This window comes from Sminthopsis crassicaudata, chromosome 6 (assembly GCF_048593235.1).
Source record: "Sminthopsis crassicaudata isolate SCR6 chromosome 6, ASM4859323v1, whole genome shotgun sequence".
Taxonomy (NCBI): Eukaryota; Metazoa; Chordata; class Mammalia; order Dasyuromorphia; family Dasyuridae; genus Sminthopsis; species Sminthopsis crassicaudata.
This window is the reverse complement of record NC_133622.1, coordinates 142,810,156-142,829,798: the sequence shown is the minus strand read 5'-3', so window position 1 is coordinate 142,829,798 and position 19,643 is coordinate 142,810,156. Positions and strand designations below refer to the sequence as shown.

Genomic DNA, 19,643 nt, shown 5'->3' with positions numbered 1-19,643 from the left:
AACATCAATTCATGTAAGTCTTTCTAAGCCTTTTTGAATTCATCCTGCTGGTTATTTCTTACAGAGCAATAATATTCCATAACATTTGTATGTTACAATTTACCCAACCATTTTCCAATTGATGGGCATTCATTCATTTTCCAGTTTCTAGCCACTATAAAAAGGGATGCCACAAACATTTTGGCACATACAGGTCCCTTTCCCTTCTTTAATATCCCTTTGGGATATAAGCCCAGTAATAACACTGGTGGATCAAAGGGTATGCACAGTTTGATAACTTTTTTTGTCATAATTCCAGATTGCTCTCCAAAATGCTTGGATTAATTCACAACTCCACTAACAATGCATCAGTGTCCCAGTTTTCCCGCTTCCCCTACAATATTCAACCTTATTTTTTCCTGTCATCTTAGCCAATCTGACAGGTATATAGTGGTATCTCAGAGTTTTCTTAATTTGTATTTCTCTGATCAATAGTGATTTGAAACACCCTTTGATATGAATAGAAGTAGTTTCAATTTCATCATCGGAAGATTGTTCATATCCTTTGACCATTTATCAATTGGAGAATAGCTTGATTTCTTATAAATTAGAGTAAATTCTCTCTATATTTTGGAAATGAGGCCTTTATCAGAACCTTTAACTATAAAAATGTTTTCCCAGTTTGTTGCTTCCTGTAGCGAGCTGTCGTCTCTAGAAGCTGCCGGATCACTCTCTGGGAAGAGATCTGCTGTGTCTTCTACTCAAATCTCTCCGACTGATTCTTCTTCCTGTAACGAACCGTTGTCTCCAGGCAGTTGCTGTTAACTCTTGTCCAGAGAAGTGACTTCCCTTCCTGCAGGGAGCCCCGTCAAGCCTGATGCAATTCAGAGTCTTCTTCTATCTCTGGGAGTCCTCTCTTTTATTCTCCCAGAGAATGGGCGTGGGATAATGCAAGGGCTTCTGGGAAGAACCACCTCAGCCAATGAGCCTGCTCCTTCCATCAAGTCAACCTGAGTTCTCACCTTGTAATTGTCCAACCTGAATTCTCACCTTGTCACTATCCAGACAACGTGAGTTCTCACTTAGTAATCCTAACAGCTTCCCTTCTAATCTTGTTTGCACTATTTTTGTTTGTACAAAGACTTTTTAATTTGATATAATCAAAATTTTCTATTTTGTGATCAATAATGATCTCTAATTCTTTTTTGGTTACAAATTCCTTCCTCCTCCACAAGTCTGAGAGGTAAACTATCCTATATTCCTCTAATTTATTTATAATCTTGTTCTTTATGCTTAAATCATGGACCCATTTTTATCTTATCTTGGTTTACAGTATTAAATGTGGTTCCATGCCTAGTTTCTGCCATACTAATTTCCAGTTTTCCCAGCAGTTTTTATCAAATAGTAATTTCTTAACCTAAAAGTTGGGATCTTTGAGTTTGTTAAATACTAGATTGCTATAGTTATTGACTATTTTGTCCTGTGAACCTAACCTATTCCACTGATCAACAACTCTGTTTCTTAGCCAACACCAAATGGTTTTGATGATTGCTGCTTTCATCAAAAATAGATGGAATTCATTTATTTCATTAAATGTCCATCTTCTTCCCTGGAAAACGATGCTCATTCTTGCTGGGTAAGTTATTCTTGGCTGCATACCAAGTTCCTTAGCCTTTCGGAATATCATGTTCCAGGCCCTTCGTTCTTTTAATGTGGATGCTGCTAGATCCTGGGTTATCCTTATTGTGGATCCTCCGTATCTGAATTGCTTTTTTCTAGCAACTTCCAATATTTTTTCCTTTGTCTGATGGTTCTTGAACTTGGCCACTATATTTCTTGGCGTTTTGATTTTAGGGTCCCTTTCAGTAGGTAATTGGTGAATTTTTTCAATGTCTATTTTACCCTCTGTTTCCAAAACGTCTGGGCAGTTCTCTTTGATAATTTCCTCGAAAATAGTGTCCAAGATCTTTTTTTCCTCACATTTTTCAGGGAGTCCGATTATTCTCAAATTGTCTCTCTTGGATCTGTTTTCCAGGTCTGTTGTCTTTCTAATAAGGTATTTGACATTCTTTTCAATTGTTTCACTTCTCTGGTTTTGCTTGACTACCTCTTGGTTTCTCCTTGAGTCATTCATTTCTAACTTGTTTGAGTCTAATTTTCAATGATGTATTTTCTTCACTCATTTTTTTTATATCTTTTTGTAATTGTCCAATTGTGTTTTTATCTTCTATGGAATTTTTTTCCATTTTATCCATTTTATTTTTTAGAGAGGTGTTTTCTTTTTCCAGTTCACTAATCCTTTAATCTTTTTTTCTTCTCTTATTGCCAAAGCTAGCATTTCTAATACAACATTGAATAGTAATGGTGAAAGTAGGCAACCTTGTTTCACCCCTGATCTTATTGAGAATGGTTCTAGTATATCACCATTACATGTGATGCTTGCTTATGGTTTTAAATAGATTCTACTGCCTATTTTAAGGAAAAGTCCATTTATTCCTATACTCTCTAGTGCTTTTAATAGGAATGGATGTTGAATTTTATCAAATGCTTTTTCTCTATCTATTGAGATAATCCTATGTTTTTATTAATTTGGTTATTGATATAATCAACTATGCTAATAGTTTTACTAATATTGAACCAGTCCTGCATTTCTGGTATATATATATTCTACTTGGCCATGGTGTATTATCTTAGGGATGATTTTCTGTAATTTCTTTGCTAATATTTTATTTAAGATTTTTGTATCAATGTTAATTGGGATATTGGTCTATAATTTTCTTTCTCTGTTTTTGTCCTACCTGGTTTAGGTATCAGCACCACGTCCATGTCATAAAAGGAATTTTATAGGCATTCTTCATTCCCTAAATTTTAAATAATTTATATAGTATTGGAGTTAATTATTCTTTAAATGTTTGGTAGAATTCACATGTAAATCCATCTGGTCCTAGGGATTTTTTCTTAGGAGTTGATTAATAGTTTGTTCTATTTCTTTTTCTAAAATTAAGTAATTTACTTCCTCTTCTGTTAATCTGGGCAATCTATGTTTTTATAGATATTCCTCTACTTCACTTAGGTTATCAAATTTATTGGCATAAAGTTGGGCAAATAACTAATTATTACTCTGATTTCTTCTTCATTGTTGGAAAGTTCTCCCTTTTCATTTTTTGAGACTAACAATTTGATTTTCCTCTTTCCCTTTTCTAATCAAATTAACTAAAGGTTTATTTATTTTGTTGATTTTTTCATAAAACCAACTTTTAGCTTTATTTATTAATTCAACAGTTTTTTTTTTTTTTTTTTTACTTTCAATTTTATTAATCTTTCCTTTTATTTTAGAATTTCAAGTTTGGTATTTGATTTGGGGTTTTTAATTTGTTCTTTTTATAGCTTTTTAAATTGTAAGCCCAATTTATTGATTTTCTCTTTTTCTATTTTATTCAAATAAACATCTTAGACATATAAAATTTCCCCTTATTACCACTTTGGCTGCATCCCACAGATTTTGGTATGTTGTCTCATTATTTTCATTCTCTTGGAGGAAATTATTATTTGTGGCTATGATTTGCTGTTTCACCCATTCATTCTTTAGGATGAGATTATTTAGTTTCCAATTACTTTTTGGTCTATTTTCTTTTGGCCTTATATTGGTTGTGATTTTTTATTGCACCATGATTTGAAAAAAATGCATTTACTATTTCTACCTTTCTGCATTTGATTTTGAGGTTTTTATGAACTAGCACATGGTCAGTTTTTGTATAAGATCCATGAACCACTGAGAAAAAAGTAAATTCCCCTTACTGTCTCCATTTAATTTTCTCCAATGATGTCTCATACCTAACTTCCTAACATTTTATTTATCTCCTTAACTTCTTTCTTAATTATTTTGTGGTTTGATTTATCTAGTCCTGAGAGAGAAATGTTGAGATACCCCACTAGAATATATTTGCTATCTATTTCTTCTTGCATCTCTCTTAACTTCTCCTCCACGAATTTCCATGCTATACACTTTGTACATATATGTTTTGTATTGGTATTTCTTCATTATCTATGGTGCCCTTTAGTAAGATATGCTTTCTTTCTTTATCTCTTTTAATTAGATCTATCTTTGCTTTTACTTGATCTGAGATCAGGATTGTTATCCCTGCTTTTTTTTCCTAACCTGAAGCATAAAATACTCTGCTCCAGCCCTTTAACTTCACTCTGTATATATTACTATGGTTTAAATGTATTTCTTGTAAACAATGTATAAACACCTTTATTTTAATCCATTCTGCTACTTGCTTCTGTTTTATGGGGGAGTTCATCCCATTTACATTCACAGTTAAAATAACTAATTCTTTATTTCCTGACACCTTATTTACCCATCCCTTTTCCCTCCTCCCCAGGATTTTGATTTTGATGACCACCTCTCTCAAATACACTTAACCCCTAATTCTTCTGTTTCCCCTTCTATTAGTCTTTCCCTTTCTTTTCCCCCTTTCCCTCCTACTTCCCTATAAAGTGAGACGTTTCTTTATGATACCAAATATGTCTAATATTCTCTCATAGAGCCAAATCTATGAGAGTAAGATTCATATAATGTTCATTCCCCTCCCTTCTTTCCCTCAATTATAATAGGTTTTCTTTGCCTCTTCATAAGGTGTAATTTCCCTTATTTTACCTTCTTTTTCCTCTTCTTCTAGTATGATGCCCTTCCCACCGCTATTTCTTTTTCATATTATCATAATAAAATAAAATTATACCCACATTCTCGAAGTATATCCATAACAAAAACATATTTCTCAAGAGTTCTTTCTTTTTTACTTTTTTATTCTTCTCTTGAGTTCTGTGTTTGGGAGATCAAATTTTCTGTTTAGTTCTGGTCTTTTCATTAGAAATAAGTGAAATTCACCTATATCATTAAATGTCCATCTTTTGAAAGATAATGCTTATTTTAGCTAGATAGCTTATTCTTGGCTGTAATCTTATTTCCTTTGCTTTTTCAGAATATTAGATCCCAAATCCTTTGATCCTTTAAGGTGGAAAGTGCTAGGTCCTGGGTGATTCTAATTGTGGCTCCACAGTATTTAAATCACTTCTTTCTGGCTGCTTTCAATATCTTTTCCTTGGTACAATAGTTCTGAAATTTAGTCACAATATTTCTTAGGGATTTAATTTTGGGGGTCTCTTTCAGGAGGTGATAAATGGATTTTTTCAATGCTATTTTACCTTCTGATTCTAAAATATCAGAGCAGTTTTCTTTTATGATTTCCTGTAAGATAATGTCTTAAGTTTTTTTTTTGTTTTTGTTTTTTCATCATGGCTTTCAGGAAGTCCAATAATCCTTAGATGATTTCTCCTAGATCTATTCTCCAGGTCAGTTGTTTTTCCTAGGAGATATTTCATATTTTGTTCTATTTTTTCATTTTGTTTTTGTTTTTGTTTTTGTTTGGCTGATTCTTGAAGTCTTATTGAGTCTTTCATTTCCATTTGTTTGATTCTAATTTTTAGTTTATTATTTTCTTCAGTTACCTTTTTTAGCTCCTTTTGCAATTGGCCAATTAAATTTTTTTTATTCATTGCATTCTTTTTCCATTTTTTCCATTTCTTCTTGTAATGATCTCTCTTCATTTCCCCATTTTTCTTCTAATTCTCTTTTTTAAGATCTTTTATTCAATCTTCAACAAAAGCTTTGTGAAATGGGAACCAGCTCATGTCTCTCTTTGGGACTTCTGGAGTTGCTTTGTCTTTATGAATCTCAGGATTTGAGGTGTGTTCTTCTCTCTCTCCATAAAAGCTGTTGTGAGAGTTGTTTTTTGGTTTTTTAATCTATTTTTTTTAAAGTGCTTGAGGTCTGTTCAATGTAAAGGAACGGCAGCTGCTTTAATTTGCCCTGGGGCAATTCTGCTGATTGATTTCCAGTGCTGGATAATGGTGGCTAGAGTTGGTATTCTTTTGGGATTCAGTGGTTTATTATTTGTCTTTTACAAAAGGCAAATCTACCTGCTTGCAACTAGGACAGAGTAGCATAAGAGGCTTACAGAAGATTCTCAGGTGCATGGAAGCTAACACGTTCTGACTCCCTGCTCCAGCTTCGTGCCCTGTGGTCTGGGCTCTGCAGACTGTTCCTCTGCCCGATTAAAATAGACCTGTTCTGAAATTCTTCCAAGGTATCTTCTTTTAGAAATGTGTCGTACTCTAAATCTTTGTGGATTCTTTGACTTTAAAACCATTTTAGAAGCTCCTTGTCTCATATCAGTTCTCCCTAACTAGTCATGTGTTCTACAATTTTTGTCTCGCATCATGACCTGTCTCCAGTAACATTCAATCTAGCAATGACCAGACTATTTTATGGGGTTTTCCTTTCCGTATTTTCAATCAAGATTTATACATGTCTCAGTTTACCAATGATTTAAAAATATAAAGAGTAATATATAATGATGACCCAACCAAGAAAATCGAGAAAGCTGAAAAGCCATTAAATAACAAAAGATAAAGTGCTGAACTTGGAGGCAGAAAGACTTGAATTCACATCCAATCTCAGAAATTTTCAGGTCTAACCTCTCTTTGCCTCAGTTTCTTCATCAGTAGAATGGGGATAATAATGGCATCCACTTCACACAGTTGTGAGGGGAAATCAATATTTTAAATAATTTTATGAACCTTAATGCACTATATAAAGATGATGATCATTATGATGATGATGATGTAAGGAAGTTGAAGCAATCAATGAAATAAGTAGCCACACGTGTTCAAGGCATATCATATGTATCCTGAACAACCCAAATATGAGAGCAGGAATTTGAGGTGTGGGTAGTGGCTAATTGAAAGTCCTCAGCCCTTTTAATGAAGAACTTCACTTCTCATTGATGTGAATTAAATATTTTAAAAGTATTTTTCATTGAATGACATAATTTTTATATGTAATCATTTCTACCATGTATTATTCAAATATTAAATAAATAGGTATCAATTCTTATATAGTTTGAGAAAAATGGGCTTGACATTTGCATTAAAATGGATACTTTTTAGAGAAGAAATGAAATACACTTGAAATTCTTAGAATTAGAAAAAATGCACATGTATATTTCAGTGATATGAACTCTATGTCACATAAATTTAATCAAATCTATATCATACTTTTAGGAAATTATCTCTTTTCATTCTAAGAAACATTGACATTAAGTAAAGTATAGTAATAGCAACTCTTTCACTTCCCGTTTTGGAATCAGTAGATCAGAAATATTCCTTGACATAAAGAAGTTATGGTTTAACAGATTTTTTTCACTGTACAAATGAAGAATAAAGATTAAATGATAGGGAACAGACTAAGGAAGTTAACTTTTGTTGATCATGCAGCTATAAATAAAATTGTGAGGACTGGATTTCCAATCACCACCTGCCCATATATCTGAAATAAGGAAATTTTTTTTATTAAATCATAAGTTCTCTCTTGGGATTTCAATCCTTCACTCAATAGCATACTGTTTTGAAGATCTGAACATTTATATGAAATAGGAACATCTTTCCTATAACATTTGGCATTTGAAATCCAGTGTTGATATTTGGAGAAGAATCTGTATGAAAGTAACCTAGTAAATATTGTAATATGAGGAGAGTAAAGTGAAAAGTTTATCAAAAGACAATGAAGTCCATATTTTTGAATACATTAGAGTTTATTAGAAAAAACTAAGTCTGCAAGGCCCCTGTATAGTTCATGAAAATCAAGAAATCTCAATTGTAAAGGGCCTCAGAGCTCATTTAGTTTAGCCATAAATAAGAATCTTATTTACAATATCCTTGGTTTAAAGAAGAGCATTCAGATTATGCATATCTCATTCCTCTCTGGGATTCAGATTTTCTCTTTATGATTTAATTGGCAGGAGAAACTTCCAAGTGAAGAAAATCCCTCTATCTCTTACTTAGAGGATTTTCTAGAGAACCAAAAGGTTAAATGACTTGCCCACTATCATACAACCACTCTGTGTCAAAAACAGACTTGACCTCAGGTTTTCCTCACTTTTTATCCACTATGCCAGGCTGGATGTCTGTGCACATGAGTATGGATAGATACATACAAAAAATAACATTCTGTCTTTTTTATTCCCTTGCTCAAAAAACATTAACGGATTGCTATCGCCTAACAAAAAAAAATCCAAACTACCAATTGTGGCATCCTAATCTGCCTCCAGCCTACCTTTCTAGCATATTTCCTCTGCTTCTATCCTCTATTCCAGGAAAAAAAAAACAGACTACAAGTATTTGGCCATTTCTCATTTATGCTACTATTCATTCTCATTTCCCCACATAACAAATCTTCATCCTCCTTCTCTTTTCCCTTCTCTTTCTTCTTCTCTTCTCGATTTTTATCATAGTATAAGATTCACAGAATTCTAGTATTAGAAGGCAACCTCAGGGCCAACCTGTATAATCCAATCTCAACAAGAATTTTGTCTCCAACCAATTGTTTCACAGCCTGTGCTTGAAGACCTTTTAAAGGTATACACACTATTTCCCATGGCAGCCCATTCCTTGTTTGAATAGTGCTAAGGAGTTTTCCTTAAGTCTAAATTTGCCTCTTTGTCCATTGCTTCTAGTTCTCCTCTTTAGAATAAGACAGAACAAATTTTTCTTCTTTCATACTTAATTGTAGGTACTATAGCCCCTTCTAATTCTTCACTTATGCCCTCAATTAATCCTCATGTGGTGTATACTCAATTCCTTTCTATCACTATAGATATTCTCTTTTAGATACTTTCTATATTATCAATATCCTTCCTAAAACATGGCCCCTTTTTCAGAATACAATACTTCTGACTTTATCATCTCTTTCAGATTTTTGACATCCACAAATTTGGTAAACATGTTATATATAATTTTATTCTAATGTGATATTTGTCAATTTTATAGGTGAAACATCAGAACACTTTTTTCTAATGATTATTTTCATATCTTTTTCTTTTTTTTGAGAAATACTTGTTCATAACCTTTGACCACTTCTCTACTGGGCTTTTGGCCTTAGATATTTGTATCAATCTGACTTCATGTCTAGGGTTCTTTCCATGCTTGATGTAAACATAGGATGTGGGTTATACATAATATTCTGAGTATTTCAAGGGACAAAGTGAAAAATGCCTCAAATGATGTATTCTGATGGAAGTGGAAATCTTCAACATAAAGAAGATCCAACTCACTTCCAGTTGATCAATGATGGACAGAAATAACTATACCCAGAGAAGGAACACTGGGAAGTGAATGTAAATTGTTAGCACTACTGTCTATCTACCCAGGTTACTTATACCTTCGGAAGCTAATAATTAATGTGCAACAAGAAAATGGTATTTACACACATATATTGTATCTAGGTTATATTGTAATACATGTAAAATATATGGGATTACCTGTCATCCGGGGGAGGGAGTGGAGGGAGGGAGGGGATAATTTGGAAAAATGAATAAAAAAAAAGAAAAATGCCTCAAATTAGCCAAAAGCATCATGTTGTTTAGAGGTTGACCCCATAACTCCTCAAGCACCCTTGCTTTCTCCTGATTTCCACATATATGCACAGAAAACTGAAGCTCTTATTCTCAACTACTCCTCTTAGTGATTACCTCCTTCTTATTCTAGTCACCTTTATCCTATTCTCTTCTTGTCCCTTTGTTACCTTTGTGGTGTTTCAATAGCCTGATGGAGTCTATGGATCCATTCTCTGAAAAATGCCTTTAGGTGCAAAATTTTTAAAAAATTACATGTTTTCAATTATGTTGAGTTATCAAAACTTTTTTTTTAAGTTCCTGGATTCCAAGGTTATGGATCCCAGGTTCAAAATTCCTGCTTTAGTCTAGATCAAATTTGCTTCCTCATTTCTTAAGCTTATATTTTCCTTCCATTTTTGTTGTCCCTTTGTGAGGTAAAGAAGTATCAAATTGTAACCACTTCCTCAATCTCATTTTTGTTATCATATTTGTAGATCTTGCCCCAGTGTTTCTAATTCCATCCATTAGATAATAAAATGCCTTTTGCTGACTTGGCATTGTCTATATCATTGTCTACATCAACCATTCCTACACCCAAGTTGCTTTCTCTCTTTATTTATTTATTTATTTGCTTTATTTATTTATTTATTTGTTTATTTATTTATTTATTTATTGAGTAACTAGACAGAATTCTGCACTATTCCTTTTAAAAGGTGTGAGGAGATTTAGGTTGAATTTCTTTCATAAAGAGATAAACCAAGGGCTGCTTTTTCTTTCCCAGCCAAATCCTGAAGTTTATTATATTAGCTATGCCCAGCATATGGCATGGCTTAAGATGGAATGTTGAGTGGGAGCTTACAGACTATGTTACAGGTGTCTTTTTTTATTTTATAAGGCTTTACCTTTTGTGGTGTTTCTATCTTATCTCATAGATTACACTTTAGTTTTGTGAATTCTAATTCTGCCATCTTGCCAATTACACATTCTTATGCATGTATTATTTTCTTTATCTTTTTTGCCTATTTAATTATTTTTATTATTTTAATAATATTTGATAAATAATATTTTTATATCAAGAAGTGTTAAAACCAAATTATGAGAAAAGAGTAGTTTAAACTATTATACTTGCCTACTTGTGGAATAATTTAAAATGGCTTCAAATAAGACAATACAAAATAACGAAATTATACAAATCAAATAATTTTTTGTCCTTTCTTTCCTATACTTTTGTTCATTTTTTGTTGTGATATTGAACTGAAATTTCCCATCAATGGAGGAATGGCTTAAGCAATTATATCATGTTATATAATCTTGTGCCAGACAATAACAAAATTAAATATTCAAAGAATCTTTGAAGAAATTGTTTTATAATAAAAAATCTATTTATAAACAGATGCATACTAAAATGAGCAGAATTAAGAAAACAATTTTTATGGTGACCACAATAAAGTAAAGGAAGAAACTTGAAAAGACTTGATAATTACAAGCATGAGTGACCAATCTTGACTTCAGAAAAAAAAAAAAAAAAGGTGATGTCTTTTGCTGTGTATCTCTTGAAAGAGGAATTTTAAAAACATATTTTTTAGATAGGGCCTCCCTGTCTAATCTTGGATTCATGTAATCACAGAAGGCTTAGAATATAATCACAAAATATAAAGGAAATAGTAAGGATTTTTTTCAATTTCACAAAAAGGGTATACAAAATTCCTTTATCACATTGAAATGACTGTAGCTTCTAGATTTATATAAAAGAAATAATTCATTCTGCAGTGATTCTTAGAGGGTAAGTTACACTTGACTGTACTAGTAGAGCTATTATTTGGGGGATAAAAATAGTGATAGAGATGAAGAAATAAAAAAGAAACAAAAGAGAGAGATGCAGACACACACACACACACACACAGAGAGAGTGAGAGACAGAGAGAGACAGAGAGAGAAACAGAGAGAGACAGAGAGAGAGAGAACAAAATAAAATATTAAGCACACAGACACAAAACAGGGTCACAAATAGGACAATTTTATAACTATTTGCTTAAATTTAATGTACACTTTAAAAATGAACTGTACGTAAAAGAAAGTCAGAATTCCACATCATCGCTTTAGTTCTTTTTATTTTTGAGATTTTCTGTTAAATTCCTAATAAAATAGAAAAAAAAATAAAGGACTGGTAATAACTCTAAAATTTGGTTTAAAATTTTTGCTTTGAGGTTATGTGTTACCTTTGTTCTAGTTAGGTTCACGAGTAACTATAGAAATTATCTTATATATTGTGTAACAGAATATTAAATTATAATGGAATAAAGCTTGTCTCTGATATCTTTATAAACTGAATTTTATCAAGATATTCAGGAGTGTTATTATGTCTCATATTTTATATTATATTAGTGAAATCCAATATGATTAAGCTTTTATAGAGAACATAAGAACATTACCACACTAATTCAATAAACATTTTGTAACATACTCCAGAGCTTTGCTATAATGGAGCAACCTGTACTATAACTGAGACTGTGTGATAATGTGATTTCACAGTATGACCTCCATAACCCTTCTCCCAATATAAAAAAGTCCTAGCAAAGTCAAGCTTTCAATCTTGCACAACATGATGGCTTGGCATTTTCCCCCTGCCTTCCTGCTCTCAGAAGGTTTAAATAATTTTTTTACATGAAGGATTTAGCTTACACCTGAACTATAAAGAGTACCTGTTAAAAAATGTCTAATATAGCATTGTTTTCTCAATTGTTTATCACTGCTTTTTAGCAAAACACATAGAATATATATAAAATAGATATTATATGGGATATGACTCCTGGACTTGGTATTAAAACTAAATTTTGCTTCAAATAATTATGTCAACTTTTTTATCTATAAAATGAAGAGGGTTAACATTGATGACCTCTGAGTTCCCTTCAAGTTTTAAATCTCTGATTTTCTCATCATAGAAACCAATAGCAACATAGCATACATGATAAATAGCCTTGCTGTCAAGAAAACTTTGATTTAGGTCCTCCTTTTGATGTGTCTGTCTTGGCTCTGAGATGCTGGACAAGTTGTTTAACCTCTCAGTGACCCTAGGACATTCTCGAAGACTATAAATTGCCAAACACTTGATGATCTATATTGTTAGTAGTCTCTTCACAAGTAGTTTTGTTCCTGTGATATCTGGCACTAAAACCAAAATTCTAATATGAGTATTGAACTGATTTAAAAGGTTTTCTGAAAGCTCACTAGATGATCTTCTCAGTTATACAATGTCAACACAAGGAAAAAAACGGCTTAATAAATTAGGAAGCACAGATACCTATTTGTCTACAATGAGGTTTTCTAGAAAAATATACTTTTCTTTTGAATCCTTACTACTTTAATAAGATTTAAATTTTAAAATAAGCAATAAAAGTTCATTGAAATTATGTCACTCACATGTGTGGTGCATGATATTAAAACAAAAAAGTACACACACAGTAGAATTTATACCTAGAATTTTTAAGTCTTCTCAGATTCCCCTATAAACTAGTTTTAACTCTGCTTATTATGAGGCTCCGTGCCATAGTTCTCCAATTACTGTCTTGTATCCTGACTCCCAACCACAATAAATCTATTATAAAAGCAAATCATTTCAAACTTCAAACAGCATGGATTCTAGAGGTACCATTATTAAAGAGAGTGGAGGAGACGGGAAACCTTTGATGTTATTAGACGTGATAGAAAAATACACATTTCTATTTGAGTATACTCAGTACACAGAAACATTTTTTTTCCTGCATTAAATGGCCTGAAACTAATTTGGAGCCACCAAAAGCTTTTCAAAGCAGCCCTCCTTAGAAGAGATGCTTATGCCATTTCAAAATTCAAGTCAGCGTGTTTTCTCCATCCAAGGCCTGGAACTTTATTTTCAAAGAGGTTATGCATTCATTATTATTTATTTTACCCAAAGCCACGACTGGTTTTATGAGTAAAATGTCATAGGTAATGAACTTATCTATGATAACGAAAAGCTGGTGTATAACCAGTACCTCAGTCTGAATAATGCCACTGATTCTACAGAACTCTTGATAGTAAACTTTTCAATGTTTTCTGCTGACTTTCCTTTTTTATTCTTGTATTAACTACAATTTGAAATGTAAACTGTGGGCTATGGGATGGGACAACTGTACACAAACAGTAATTAATCCTCTGCCTTCTGAATGGGACCTCTGTCAAATAGAAGGCAACCTCAAGGTGCATGCCAGTCTCCCAAAGCCCATGAGGTCTAAGCAGGCCACACAATTGGATACATTCATTCAATGAATATCACCTTGTTTTCCCATGGCAAAGGAATGGAACTGTGGCTTTCAAGAAGACTGCAGATCTGTGGTCAGCAGAACCACTCATGATGCTGGCTGGTTAGAAAGGAACAGTGGACTAAGTGAAAATCCACTATCTTTTCATTAGTTTTCCTGGAACTGCTGTAAGTAGAGGCAGGAGAAAGAAGCCTGAGTTTATCATCTCAGAACACTAAATATTTGTGTGTGGTTTCACATTCCTGAATCCATTTATTGGTCTGTACTTTATACTGCCATCATTAAGGTTATACACACATCTGATTTATCCACCCTTCCACACAGTAAATTAATGACATTTAAGAAGAATTTCACTTGCAGTAGCTGAATAGCAGCTTTTGTTCCTTCCTTCATCTAAGAAACAGGAAATAAACAACTAAAAAGTAGGTCAAGGCACTAAAACAAGTTGTCAGTGAGATATTTTTTAAAAATAAAAAAGATAGGTGCCAGCCTTCTAGCTGAATGGTCTTATGGGAGATCACTTAACTTTAGCCAAATCTGTTTCCCCTTCTAGAAAATGGGGATGAAGATAGCTTACACAACCTACCTCTCAGATTTGTGCAGGAACACTATTGTGCTATACAAATGGGAATAGTTAGAAACAGTAGAGACCTGAGACCTATGCTGTTGCGGCCTATTTTGGGATGTAAGAATAGTGATTAAATATTGTGGCTTAAATGGAAAGTGGCCTCCATGCTTGTCTTTGTGGTACAGCATAGAGCACCATTTAGCATAATAGGGGAAAGTTTTGCTTAGGAAATTGTCAGATTCTCTAAATTTTGCCTAAAAGGGGACATTAAACTCCCTTTTTACTTAGAATGATAAGAATAAGGTGCTCCAATTAACTTCATATTCTGAATAACTTCATATAATTGCATGTTATATGAAAATGACCACTGAACTTTAAAAGAATTAGAATACAGAAAAACATATTTAACATTGAACCTAGAGCAAGTTAATTTAATTTTGAACAATTGCTAAGATGCTTCATGTGTCATCATTACAGAGGGATTTTTCCAGGTTTTTTATTCCAGTAGGGCACTGTAGACAGCAGGTTTAAATTCATTATTGGTCAGATTTCTTGATTGGAAATTCTTGTTCTCTTCAGTGGAATAGCCTCCATTCTTCCCAAGATAAACCTGAAAGATCTACCATCTTTCCTCGCATTCCTTTTCTTTGAGAAAGATAAATCAGTGGAAGAATAAGATGGCAACCTCCAGATCTCCTTCATCCAGATGTTACCATTATAGCATCTTCTGTGTATATGTCCCCAAAATTTCTGGTGGGGTTGCCTCTTTGAATGTCTCTTCCTATTCCATGACTGTTGGTCAATACCTCAGGTCTGTTATTGACATATCGTTAACATCTACTTCCTAGAGTCTTATCACATCAAACAAATTCCAGGTTAAACAATATTTGAAAAGCTAAGTATGTCTTTCTCTTAGAACCATCAAAGGATCATCTATATAATAATAATATAAAAGTAGCCATAGTGCTAGACAGTTCAAGAAATAGCTCTCAGTTGTAGAACGATAACTGATATTATTACAGGGCCTTTTCACAACAGGGCACTTTCTATGCTTAGTAAATCACAGATCTAAACAATACCCCCCCAAATTATACATGTGTGTCTGTGTTTAGATGTACATATAAATATATATGCATGTATGGACATGAGGACTTGAGTAAAAATAATTTTAAAATTACAAAAGTAACAAATGCCTTATATGACAGTGACTGTGATTTCTTCACTGTGGTCACTTTTTTTACTAAATACACATCATGGCCCATTTTTGCCTTTTCAATCTGTGTGATTCTTGACATCTTTTCATAAGCCTTCAATGGAGGATATGGCCGAGGTTTTGGAGGGCTTCTTCTGATTCGGAGATATCAAATGGAATTCCAGTAGACATCTTATGCTGATCATTTACAAAACAGAATTCCTTATCTTTCCCTCTAAACCCACTCTTTCTATTTCTTTATTAGTATAAAGGTCAACACCACATGCTAGTTCTTTAAGCCTCCAATCTAGGAGTTTTCCTGGATTCCTCAATATTTCTCACACCAAATCCAATCTGTTGCCAAAGCCTTTTGATTTTATCTTTGTAACATTTCTCAGATATGTCCCATTTTTTCTTTTGACATTGTCACCACTCTAATGCATGCTCTTATCACTTTACTCCTTGATTATTGTAATAACCTACTAGTGAGGCTGCTTGCCTCTATATTACATTCAGTGACTAAAATGATTTTTCTAAAATTCAGGTCTAGTTATGTCACTCCTCAACTCAATAAACTTCAGCAGCTTTCTAATGTATCTAGGAGCAAATGTAAAATGCTCTTTTTGGTATTCAAAGCCCTTCATAACTTAGCCGTCTCCTTTCTTTTTTGTCTTTTTATACCTAATACTTTAATATATACTCTGTGGTTCAGTGACACTGGCCTCCTGGATATTCCATCAACAAGATGCACCCTTTCTTGGTTCCAGACATTTTCTCTGGCTGTCCATGTCTAGAATTCTCTTCTCCCTCTGCTTCAACTATTGACCCCCTGGCTTTCCTTTAAGTTCCAACTAAAATCCCACTATCTATAGGAAATCTTCCCGAATTCCTCTTAATTCTAGCACATCCCCTCTATTAATTATTTCCTATTCATCCTGTATGTGTACATTTGAATATATGTTGTTTTCCTCATTAGTATCTCCACTATTAGAGCTGGAACTGTTTTTTGCCTCTTTTTTATCCCCAGTACTTAGCACAGTGCCTCTCACATAACTTAATAAGTGTGTACTGAGTGTTTGATATTTTATGGAAATTAGTGTAGCACACAGGTTAACAACTATTAGTCCTCTCTAATTTGACTGGAAAAGGAACCTTCTCTATTCACATATGCTGACTCTTCCTATTATAGTAAAATGTAAAATGTGTGGTCCTTGTTAAGCTCTTGTTTTTTAATTTGCATAGCTAACTTTTTTGCATTTTGGTTTGTTTATTCCTTTATTCATACATATGTACTAGGTATATTTTATTTCATTTGGAGGACACAAATTGTTAATGGGCTACAGTCTACTGTGGTAGAGCTAAAAGAGACCTCAGAAATAGACAATTTCTAGGCCACTTACCATATAAATGAGGAAATTGAGGTCTAAAGTAAATAATAATTAACAATAATATAATTTGTATAGCATCTTAAAGTTACAAAGATAATAAGTAGCAGAATCAAAATTTAAATACAGAACATATGACTGTAGAAACAATGTTTTTTTCCACTTTATCCCAGACTAGCTTTCAAAGCAAAACTTCAGTACAAAAATATTTCTCAATGCCTTTCAGACCAAGGTAAAAAGAAAAGACTTATTGAAAATCATAATTTTTTTCCCAATGTAATTTTCTTGCTTACTTTGCACTTTCAAAAATTGTGTCAAGTTCTTTTGGCACAAAAAAAGACATAATTATCATAAATAAACTACATCTATTTTATAGTCAGGATTTACAACTTAGAGATATATTAGCATTAAAAATGCTCTTATATGATTTTTTACTTGTCTACTTTAAATTCCATCAGTCATCTTAAGAAATCCACTCCAATGTCTTTTGAGAAGAACCAAGGAAGCAAAGCTGCTTAATAAAAATAAATAAATAAATAAAAAAAATAAACCCTGTAATCAGGAGGTAGGGCACTAGATGGCACAATAGATGGAGCACGAAGCAATCTTTTTGGGAATCCCTGAATTCAAGAATCTCACAGATTTGATACGATTTAATGATTAGGCAGTGAAAAGAGTGCTGGATTTGAGATCTGAAGATATGAATTCAAATTCTGGCTCTACCAATTAATATTAATATCTGTGAGATCCTGGGAAATCCCTTCTCCTCCCCACACCTTGGATTTTTCATCTATAAAAATGAGTTGTTTCCTGTGATCCTTTCCAGCTCTAGATCTCCACATGAAATTTAAAACCTGAAAAAAATCAGAAGTTTTCCTAATTTAGAGAATTTAACGATTCTATATCATGGGTTCATAGAATTTAAAACTGGAAGAGACCTCAGAGATCATCTAATCTAATCCTTTTATTTCAGAGATGAGGAAAAATAAGTAGTGAAAGGTTGAGTGAATTTTCCAAGTTAACATGGGTAATTAGTGAGGTATAACACACAATTGTTATGCTATATTATTATTATTATTATTATTTAAGAATGGTGAAATAATTTATTTTCTGATTGCTTGGATTTTGGATAAAATATAACTTATTAAATATTTTAATCATGTTTGAGAGTCAAGTAGCCCAGGTTCCAGTTCCACTTCCGACATATCTTGTGACCCTAGCATCACTCTAAGTCTGAGCCTATAAGATGCTTAATTGCAGCCTGATCAGCATAGGTAAAGGATGTTTGCTCATTAAATACTCTACATGGATTAAATCAGAAATCCAGGTTTTAAAAAATGGACTGATAGTTTTACTAGCCTTTATCTTACATTTCCAGTGGATTCAGTAACACTGATGCAATAGATAGATACAGATAGAGACAGATAGAGACAAACAGAGATAGAGACAGAGGGAAGAAGGAATAGAGATCAAAATCGGAAGGTGTGATGTGTAGACGTGTATGTTTCTTTATATTTTTCTGTGTTGTGAGTTTCATTCTTCTTGGTTCACACAGACAACTTGAGGAGTGGGCAACTTGGAAACAATCATGTTTGGGGGCTGAGACTAATATTCTTTTTAATCAAAAACCTATTAAATGATTGTGGACATTCCTAGAAAAAGGAAAAATTAATTTGGTAAGGAAGAAGATGACTCTGTGCATAGGAAATTATTATTCTAACCACATTATGAAGGGTGGAATTTTGTACAGTGCAAAAGATATAGGGTCAAGAAGTCCCAAAATAAAAAGTGAGAAAAAAGCAAAGGGTTAAGCAAGTAAAATGAATGGAGCAGATAGAAGAGGCAAACCTGATGAGAAAAGTGATAAAAGGAGTACTATATCTGTGATATGGTTACACAGCTCTGCCAAGCCTCATTTTTATAGAGATCCTATTAAACGATATACATGGCTCATTTTTTGGCATGTTGCCCTTTTATGAGTCTTATCCTTATAAGAATGTTAATTTTTTCTGGCAGGTCTCATTGTCCGTGAAGTGAGCATTGAGATTTCCCGCCAACAAGTTGAAGAGCTCTTTGGGCCTGAAGATTATTGGTGCCAGTGTGTTGCCTGGAGTTCTGCTGGCACCACAAAGAGCCGGAAAGCCTATGTACGCATTGCATGTAAGTGAAACCTCTCTCCTAGTTGGATTCAGTGCATTTGATGGGAAGGGAAGAAGGGCTACTCAATATAAACCTGCTCTGATTTTCAGTCATCCCAACCAATGAAAGATAAGGTTTGTGTAGTCTTGTTACACAACAAGTGTCAGAACAAAAGCTCACTGAAAATCTTTGTGCTTGACATATTTTTGTGGTCTGTGGTATCGGTTTCAAACTATATGAACTCTATTTTTTTAAACTAAAATCTTAATTAATATACTCTATTTTCTCTCCTTAAGAATATACTCTATTTTCTCTCCTTAAGAAACACAAAGTCTTGGAACAGTTGTAATCAAAGCAAAACAAATTCCCAAACTGGCTATGTCAAAAATACATTATGGCCCAATCTAGACTGGTCATTATGATGGTCACAGTTCTTAAGTTTTTCTACATGTCTCAATGGTGTTATTATTATCATATTTCTTATCTCTTGATTCTGCTAAGTTCACTTAGCATCACTTTTATGTAACTCTTAACTGGGTTTCTCTGATACTGTTCCTTTCATCATCTCTTAAAGCACAATATATCTTCAATACTTCTTTAAGTTCTATAGGATATTAATAATAATAGTGATACTAATGAGGACAA

General features: G+C 33.2%; 1 protein-coding gene across 3 annotated transcripts in view; it reads left to right on the top strand.

Moving 5' to 3' along the window:
- Positions 1-19,643, top strand: part of UNC5C (unc-5 netrin receptor C) — a 400,598-nt gene that overhangs the window by 242,268 nt on the left and 138,687 nt on the right. For all 3 annotated transcript variants that reach the window (XM_074275498.1, XM_074275500.1, XM_074275497.1), the window contains one exon: positions 18,876-19,019. In XM_074275498.1, coding sequence (XP_074131599.1) covers positions 18,876-19,019 — 144 coding nt within the window. The remainder of the gene's footprint in view (positions 1-18,875; positions 19,020-19,643) is intronic.